We start from the raw sequence: 9,239 nt of genomic DNA on the forward strand, positions 1-9,239 counted from the left end.
GTTATGGAAGGAAGTGGTGAGAAAGGAGGAGAGATAAAGTTGATGTGACGCTGATGAAATGTTAAGGAAGGCGTCATAGTTGAGAGTGGTCTAAGATTAATACTAATTCTAGGACAAGTGATTTGTAATTTATTTAAAAACTCTCCTAGTGCTAATCCATGTTCCGCGCAGCCAGGATAGGTTTTTAATCTCATTATGAATCGTTGATATTAATATTAATATTAATATTAATATTAATATTAATATTATATTTAACATCTACTCCGTATGTTTTTGTTTAAACTGTATCAAGCTTCATTTTATTACTATAAGCTTTTACATATAATTATTTTAAACTGTCTAACAAACAGTTTTAGAATATCGAGGTAGATCCAACAGGTAACTAATTTTTAATAATAGGTAAACCAACTGGGGTCAATACCAGACTAACAATTAATTAATGGTATATATATGATATGATATATATATATATATATCTATATATATCTATATATATCTTGCTACAACAAAGTGAAGAACAATTATATAGCTTGATGGAGAGATATAAGATGGAGGAGGAGGGGTTATTAACAGCCGAACAACGGCAACCATGGAAGGATGTATTGGTGATGGAAGTGAAGAGAAGTTGTTACATTGCATTGCCAATGATTGTTGTTACAGTTTCGCAAAATCTATTACGAGTCGCATCCATGTCCATGGTTGGTCACCTTGGCGAACTTGAACTCGCTGGTACCGCAGTTGCTAATTCGCTCACTAATGTCACCGGCTTCAGCCTCCTTGTAATCTCCTCTCCCTTTGACTTTTGCCTTTTTCGTTTTTTACAGACCAAGTGGCCATATGCTTTAGCTATAATACAGATATGTAAGATTAATTTTTATATAAAGATGATAACTTTAGAATGTTTTTGCTAATCATATGTGAATTTGAATGCTATCTCATGTATTTTTAACCAAATCTTTAGTAATAATAGATGGTTTATTGTTTTCAAAATGTACCAACCTTTTTTCATTATTATTTGGGAATTTTCTAGTAACAACCTTAGGGTTTTCGTTAATATGCACAAGGGTATTGTACATAATGGTTAATATTGATTTTTTGATGGCACTTATTCAAATGTACAAAATACTTGGCACCTTAACAACAACTCTAAAGGCTATTGTTAAAAAAAATATTCTTATATTTATTATGGGAGTAACTAACAAAAATGTGAGTTAAACTTAATACTGTTTACTATTATAGGTAACAAACACACTTGTAGTTAATATTGATATACATGCACCAATTCAATTGTTAGTACTAAATGATTCTTTCATTTTGAAACCATGAGAATTGACAGTTTGGAATGGCGAGCGCGTTGGAAACTTTATGTGGACAAGCTTACGGAGCAGGACAGTACAAAAAGCTCGGTACCTACACATATGCTGCTATAATTTCACTACTTTTGGTCTGTTTCCCAATTTCTATTTTGTGGATCTATATCGATAAACTCCTAATTCTTCTCGGTCAAGATCCTTTAATTTCAGCTGAAGCACGTAAATTTTCAGTCTGGCTTATACCTACCCTTTTCCCCTACGCTAGCCTGCAACTAATCATCCGATATTTACTGTCGCAAAGTCTCATACTCCCTATGTTATGGAGCTCCGTTGCTGTACTTTTGATTCATGTACCCATATGTTGGACTCTAGTGTTCAAGCTTGGGTTCGGGACAGCTGGCGCAGCTTTGGCGATTGGAATCTCGTACACTTTTAATGTGATTTTTCTTGGGATTTATTTGTATCACTCTGAATCGTGTGAAAGGACACGTGTCACATTTTCAGGAGAGATCTTTATAAGCATCAAAGAGTTCATCCAATTTGCCATCCCATCTGCTGTCATGATTTGGTATAAGTTTAAAGGGTTTCTTTCTTTCTTTTTTTTTTTTTTTTTTTTTTTTTCTTTTTTTTTTCTTTTTTCATATATCTGAATTGGATTGAAATATAGAATCTGTTTTCATTTTTGTTGTGTAGTCTTGAATGGTGGTCATACGAGATTGTTGTTTTGCTGTCTGGCCTCTTGGCGAATCCACAGTTGGAGACTTCAGTCCTCTCAATATGGTAATCTTAATTCGAGCAAAATAATGACATTGTAATATATGAAAATTGTATACTAATGCAGGATCATCTTCTGTAACAGTCTAATAGTTGGTGCCTTGCATTATTACATACCTTACTCATTTGGGGCTGCAGCAAGGTTTGCTCTTTAACTCATTTGATGTTTTGTCCCAAGGGAAAAGAGTCTGAAACTGTCACGTGATACCTGAATATGCCACATTATATCTGAGTAAATATATACTCCCCTTACTCGAGTAGTCTGAACTAGGTACTGGATGTTTTGCCCCAACAAAAGAGTCAAACAGTCATGGGATACCCGAATAGGCTTCATACATCTGAGTAAAAAAAATACTACCCTTCCCCGGGTAACAGAAAAAATCTTATCTGTTTACTCGATGTTTTTCCCTAGGGAAAAGAGTTGGAAAAGGTCACGGTACCCGGTTAGGCTACATATATCTACTTTGCCCCAATAATAATGATACGTCAAGTGTCAAAGATTTAATCTTTTTTCTTTTGTGTGTTCTAAAGCACAAGAGTATCAAATGAATTAGGAGCTGGGAATCCACAGGCTGCAAAAACAGCTATCTTGTCTGCTTTGGCTCTGGGAGTAGTGGAAGTGATCATAGCCATTACCGTTCTTTTCTGTTCTCGTTCTGTTCTTGGTTACGTGTTTGGTAACGAAAAGGAACTAGTTGACTATGTCAAAGACATCACCCTTCTTCTTTGTTTCACCTTGTTCGCAGATGCAATACAAGCAATTCTTTCAGGTTCTTTATCTAAACCTTCTTGAAAAACATATATTTCGCATACTTCAATAAGTAAAACACTTCTATTAAAAACTGTTTGTTTTTAACAGGTGTCTCTAGAGGAAGCGGCTGGCAACATATCGGTGCGTACATTAATCTCGGGTCATATTATCTCATTGGGATCCCTATGGCTTTAGTCTTGGGGTTTTTGTTGAACCTAAAAGGTAAAGGGTTGTGGAGTGGACTAATTATCGGATCAATCGTGCAATGCGTTCTGCTTACTCTTGTTACTTGTTCTACTAATTGGGAAAAACAGGTTCTTGATTTTACAATGTGAATTGCTTTTGATGTTGGACTTTGTTAGTCCACCAACTGATCATTTTGTGCGTTTGCAGGCAACGAAGGCAAGAGAACGGGTATTTGTGGGATGAGAAATGATGCCTTAACAAGGCGGGGTAACAGAACGTGTTCATGAAACTATTGATACTTCTTAACAAATTTAACGGGCAATGTGAATAGACGATTGCTATTACTCACATATTTAAACAAAATGTATACGAGGCACTTTATACACGGGCATTGATATTTCCACTTTTGAAATTGTTAAACCCACTTAAACTGCACATTGGATACTTGTATTGTACAAGTGCTAATGCATACTTTATAGCGGATCTATCATTTTTATTAGTGGATATCACCATGCTATACAATTGTTTGATAGATGCAAAATTGTGATAGTTTATGGAATTTGGTCATTTTGAATTCTGAGTACTTTGATAATGTTTTCTTTTATAAACGGATAAAGTTTTTCTTCAAGGGTTCTTCCGTAACTGTTTCCGACCTTTATCTAGCCACCCCGATAATGAATTATTTTATCAATTGTTATTTTATATATTCTTATACATGTCTGTTTACAACAAGTGCACCATCATGGAATCAATTATGATTGAAGGTATAGTTTGTGATGGAAAGTATAAAATGAGTGATGTATAAACGACTTAACTAGCATAGCTGAGTTTGGACCCAAAGGGAAGGAAGCTAGAAAGTATTATTTTCATAACAGGATTAAGGCAATATAAACGACTTAACTAGCATAGCTGAGTTCCCATTTCTCCAAACCTCTTGATATTAGGTAAAACATTAACAACAAAGATCTAAAAGTAACCATTATGTGAATCTTGATATCTTAAAACACAAATAACACAAAGTTCACCTAGCGCGTTTTGGGCCCAAAGGAAATGAAACTCGTTGATGGGTAGTTTGGGGCAAGTCAGTAGTCCTCTGTTCTTGAGATGAATTCGTCTTAGAATCACTAGCTTCATCTTCTTCTGTCTCTTCAACAGCTTCATTTGTTCGCTTCTTTGAAATCGCAAGCTGATAATTTGGACTAATTAAGGTATCAGCCTCAGGGGGCAACGCCATCCCTGGTGCACTTATCGACTTTGGTAATGGAGTTTTGTTCCTGATCTTTGCCAATTCTAGTAGGACCTTAAAAATATATATCATGTCACAATAAAATTTGAAAAGAAAAGAAATTTGATAAAGGGTGTTTGGGATCGCTTATTTTTAAGTGCTCATCTTCTATTATAAGATAAGCAGGTGTGATATCATGTTTATTTTTTTAGTACTTATTCCTTAAATAATATAAATGGATAAGGGTTTCCTATTCAGGCTAGCCGTGTAAAGCGAGTATTTTTACTCAGATGTACCTAGACTCACAAGGTTAGCTCGTGAGGGTTTGAACCTCAGACAATTTTTGTAAAAGTCGGATGATTCAGCCAACGCATCCTTGGAGACTAACCCATCCCGTTTCGTCAAAAAACACCATAAAAGTCGGTCAACGCCAGAAAGTAGAGCCAAAGTCGGGTTGAGTCACTCAAATTTAGTCAATAGTCAAGTTAGCCAAAATTTTAATATATTTTAAAATTAGATTTTATGCCTGTACATATGTATGAAATATTTATGTTAGATGATTGATATATTTATGTGTAATATACATAAATTATTTACCAAAAGTCAACGTTAATCAATGCCCGACTCGACCGTCAAAGGCTCGACCGAATCGTCTCAAACTCGCGACTATTATAACCTTGGCCGAGACCTCTGGCTATATTGGGATGGTTATTTCTTAAAAAAACATTGCAGGTAGATAAGCAGTTGCCTTTAAAAAAAAAAAAAAAAAAAAGCAGTTCAGCAAGAGGGATTGAATTTGCTTATCTGATAAGCACTTGAATAAGCAACCCTAAACGCCCCATAAAAAATTTAGTGAAGTAGCATACCTCTCGGGGAGGTGGTTGAGAGAAGCTGAAATTGACTTTCGACTGAATAGCCAGTTTAACATCGTCAGAGTCAATGATTGACTTTCCAGCATGTTCTGAGTAAACCTGTGCGTCTGTCAGCACATCGACTGTATACCGGTACCAAAGTTCTAGAAACTGGTGAACAACACGAGGTTCGTAACTTTCAACCCCCATTGATTTCAACAACTGTTTAACAATTTTGGCATCCCTTGGTAAATCCTCTTCTCCGTCAGCCATTCCTAAAACCTGATGACATGTATTTTAAATCTTATGATGAAATGAATTCTTTATTTATGAAAGGAATAGACTAAGCAGCAAGACATCAAATATTTCAATATAACTGAATGTGAAGCTTAAAAAAGGCAGAAAATCGAGACCTTAAGTTAACTGACAAATGAATATACGGCAACAAGTTGAATCGGTTAACTTGACATCAGAAATACAACTTGATTTTCACAATAAGTGAAGGCAAAATGCAATACTGCATAAAACTTTATAACATGGAAATCAAAGCCTATAATTAAAAACTTCTAGACATAAAAAAAAAAAAAAAAAAAAGCCCTAACTTCTGAAAAATTATCAAATCATCAACTTTGACTCACAATTTTCCAAAATCAAAGAAGAAAGCATACACCAGGAAACAGATATTCATATGTAGGTTATAAACAATAATCTGCAACATTTAATCAAAAAACTGTAGATATACACAGGCAGTGCATAAGCTGGCTTTAATGTTGATTGTTGACATACCGTATCATTTTAAAATTTATGTGAATGGAAAACGTGCAGTAACTTTTACACTTAACTCGGTAACTTAGGAATTAAGGTTAATGCCAGAAAAAACATTGTATGAATGTATCCACTAATTGGATCCAAGTGATCAGACAAAGACTGCCATCTAAATTAACAAATTGGAATTAAGCTAGATAATGTGAATTGTTAACCACAACAAAGTGAGGCATAAACATTCATATCTTGAAGATGATTGACTCAAGCTAGTGATTTTAATTGGAATTAAGCTATTTAATTACGAAGTATTACTAATCAGACACATCGATTGAGTACAAATTACAAGAATGATAGTGAAAATGTTAACCCTAAGCAGAGGCCAGAAGATTACACAAGCCTACATACATCATAAAACTTTAAATTTTCGGCTATAGAACCTACCTCCTACAGCAGTAATGATGAAAAATTAACACTGCTTATTCAGACATTTAAACGAACAGGTGGTGGGCATATTAACAGATCTACATAATACGAACGGCAGGTGGATTTGGATATTAAACAACACAGAAAGAGTCACTAGAACTTTTAAATTTCAAGACAGACACTAATTTCAGTTATGTAGTTATCTTAAATTTAAAAAAAAAAAAAAAAAAAAAAAAAAAAAAAACCTAGCAATAATGCGATCAAGATTTCGAAATTGAAGCCTACAAGTGATCAAAACAACAAATGACTAAATCGAAGTGAAAGAAAAAATCTTACTTGAAGAAACCCTGCTAAAGAGCTTCAATAATAATCGTTATGATAATGATGTTGAACGAAGCTTTTTGATTACTTAAGAGGAAAATATTTACGAGCAATTGAGGGTTTCAAGGGTTATTTAGGGAAAAAAAAATACGAAACAAATTAAAATAGAAAAGCAACATATCCAGCAACGATTTTTTTTTTCTGGAGTTTGATGATAAGTGTCCCCAGTATCCTTTCATTTCCTTTATTTCTTAAAAAGAAACTCGAGAAAACGGTGTAAATAATATTCACTCTTATCCTTTTATAGCATAAACTAGTTTTCTAACTCTCGCTTCGCGGCGGGGTTCGATTTTTAATGTATTTTATTGTGTTTAGTTACGGAGCCTGCGAGTGAAAAATCAACATATATGAAAAGTACCCTAAATATTTAGCGTTTTTTTAAAAGTGTTCGTTTTGCGTATAGTTAGTGACATTGTGTTCATAAAATTATTTCGAGTTTAAGGATGGTGTCGGAAAAATTTAACTCGTTGCGATCAAGAAGATATGACATGTTGAATATTTGAGTGGAGTTTATTTAAGATATTTTATGAAAATTTTGATTTGACGCTTTAACCCCCTGTGTTGAGGGCCGATTTTAATTTTTAAACAGAGTGTGGGAGGCTTTTGTGGTGTTACTTGAAAGAAAGAAGGGGAAAAAAAGGTGAAAATACGAAAATACCCCTGGTACTATTCATAAGTTTTGTCTAATAGTTAACATGTTAATTAAGAAACACTGGTTACTTTTTTAAAAGCAGTTCGTTTTATTTTTCTAAAATTCGTTTATTGGTCAACGTAGATTGATGCTTCAAAATCGAATTTTATAATCAAAGTCGGTTAAAGTCAAATTTGTCAACATTTTAACATTAATATAAACTAATACTTTAGAGTTTTTTAAATAAAATAAAATTTTTTAAATATTATGTTTTTTTTAACGGCAAGCTTGCATCAGTGTATCATTTATTTCAATAATGGTGTATCCTATTGTATACACGCATAAAGGCACAATATTTGCATGAAAATAGCATCAGGAAAACTGAGAACAACAGTTTTGTGAAACTATCCGACCAGCGTTCTCCGCTGTGCAGGCTGCTTCCGTCATGCATAAGCCCTGAAGGCCGCCTAGCGCTTAAGCCCTGACCGGAGAACGTCACATCCAGCACATATTTCGGATCACGAATAACAGAACGTATCATCAGCTGACACGTGTCCCCGAACAATCCGGTGGATCTGACACTATAAATAGACCCCTTGGGTCGTCATTTTGTTTATTCAGACATCCTGACAATTTATGAGCAGAGACTTCACCTTTCTCTCTCACATAGTACTTTCTCTCACTAGAAGTCATCCTAAACGGACAACAGATTGATTAAGCCACCCCACAGATTTCCAGATCTGTGTGCCGGGTCTGCAGGGATCAATCGGCAACACTCCCCCATCTTTAGCTAGATCACTTCTAGTGTTGTGCTAACACACTAAGCCTTACCTCATAAAGAAATAGGCGTTAACAATGGCGCCATCCACTAATGCAAAGAACACGCGAAACAGAAAAGGAACAAAAACAACTGAAGCTCCATTCGTAAATGTACTTGAAGCAGTCAACAGTCCATTAACTGTAGAAGATGTACCTGTTCCGCCACCGGACGGTACGATTGAAGAAACAGTTGCTGAAACTGCAGAAAGGCTTAAGCGTTTGGCAACTAATTCAGAGAAAAGGCCAGTAATCGAAGAAGCCACAACCAAAAGTGCAGAAAGGCTTCCAAATCTTGTTACTAATCCAGAGAGGCGACCATTGATGCAACCACGGCGATGCCCATCATTTATACCTTTTCGACGGATGGCGGATGGCAAAGATAAGCAAATCATTAAAAAGCAATCTATATCAAAGTATAGGTTATCCAGACTACTTGACAAGCTGGGCAGTCTTATTGATGACTCTGAGGATGATAATGACTTGAGCTATATTAATAATGATTCTGACGATGAAATTGACAAAGATGAGTTCATGTCTGAGAAGCAGGTAGTATTGCTTTTAAATGACATCCTTAAGCAGACGGCTCCGGCAAAGTATAAGCAACGCTTAGCGCAGCCCGCTGTCCGTGCTGTGGCTGTGGATAATTTTTTCGCTTTAATCACTGGAGAACAAGCTACAAAACCACCAGCTATGACAGAATCCACTCAATGTTTTATTGATCGAATTGCTAACTATCCGTTACTTAGAAATCTTGGCATACCGGCAATTGGAGTTTATGACGGTACAACGGATCCTGAAGATTTTCTTACTATGTTTGAGGGTGCGATGAGGTTACAGCATTGGGATGATGAGGTAGCTTGTCATATGTTTCCAATGGTGTTGCAGAAAATGGCAAGGGAATGGTTCGCAAGCTTACCGTCAAGAAGTATTACAAGTTATTTGGATCTTCGTGCGAAGTTTGTTATGCAATATCAAAATCTTCGTAGTTGCAATTTGACACATCTTGATGCACATAAGATAACGATGCATCATAATGAGTCCTTGAGTAATTTCATGAAGCGATACACGCTTGAAGCACAAAAGATACCTGATTGTCCAGAGTCGCAGCTAGTGTCCGGTT

The 9,239-nt window shown here is 35.4% G+C and overlaps 2 protein-coding genes across 2 annotated transcripts; one reads left to right on the plus strand and one right to left on the minus strand.

The window, feature by feature from the left end:
- The first annotated feature begins 1,333 nt into the window (after positions 1-1,333).
- Positions 1,334-3,582, plus strand: LOC139866502 (protein DETOXIFICATION 14-like). Its single transcript, XM_071854758.1, has 6 exons — positions 1,334-1,881; positions 2,007-2,093; positions 2,173-2,229; positions 2,619-2,857; positions 2,947-3,152; positions 3,232-3,582. Exons 1-6 carry the CDS (start codon positions 1,343-1,345, stop codon positions 3,265-3,267), a joined length of 1,164 nt encoding a protein of 387 aa, XP_071710859.1. The 5' UTR covers positions 1,334-1,342; the 3' UTR covers positions 3,268-3,582.
- A 293-nt stretch (positions 3,583-3,875) lies between these two features.
- LOC139866960 (transcription initiation factor TFIID subunit 9-like) lies at positions 3,876-6,842 on the minus strand. Its single transcript, XM_071855264.1, has 3 exons — positions 6,625-6,842; positions 5,116-5,382; positions 3,876-4,324 (listed from the first exon to the last, which is right to left on the minus strand). Exons 2-3 carry the CDS (start codon positions 5,371-5,373, stop codon positions 4,046-4,048), a joined length of 537 nt encoding a protein of 178 aa, XP_071711365.1. The 5' UTR covers positions 5,374-5,382; positions 6,625-6,842; the 3' UTR covers positions 3,876-4,045.
- Between the last annotated feature and the right edge of the window lie 2,397 nt (positions 6,843-9,239).

Source organism: Rutidosis leptorrhynchoides, chromosome 9 (genome assembly GCF_046630445.1).
Source record: "Rutidosis leptorrhynchoides isolate AG116_Rl617_1_P2 chromosome 9, CSIRO_AGI_Rlap_v1, whole genome shotgun sequence".
Lineage (NCBI taxonomy): Eukaryota > Viridiplantae > Streptophyta > Magnoliopsida > Asterales > Asteraceae > Rutidosis > Rutidosis leptorrhynchoides.

What these genes read in the sequence shown, in the direction of transcription:
- LOC139866502 (XM_071854758.1), top strand. Translation starts at nt 1,343, where the DNA reads ATGGCGAGCGCGTTGGAAACTTTATGTGGACAAGCTTACGGAGCAGGA. An exon ending in AATACAAGCAATTCTTTCAG is followed by an intron (nt 2,858 to 2,946) that starts GTTCTTTATCTA and finishes TGTTTTTAACAG; the next exon opens with GTGTCTCTAGAGGAAGCGGC. An exon ending in CTACTAATTGGGAAAAACAG is followed by an intron (nt 3,153 to 3,231) that starts GTTCTTGATTTT and finishes GTGCGTTTGCAG; the next exon opens with GCAACGAAGGCAAGAGAACG.
- LOC139866960 (XM_071855264.1), bottom strand. Translation starts at nt 5,373, where the DNA reads ATGGCTGACGGAGAAGAGGATTTACCAAGGGATGCCAAAATTGTTAAA. An exon ending in CTCAACCACCTCCCCGAGAG is followed by an intron (nt 4,325 to 5,115) that starts GTATGCTACTTC and finishes TATATTTTTAAG; the next exon opens with GTCCTACTAGAATTGGCAAA.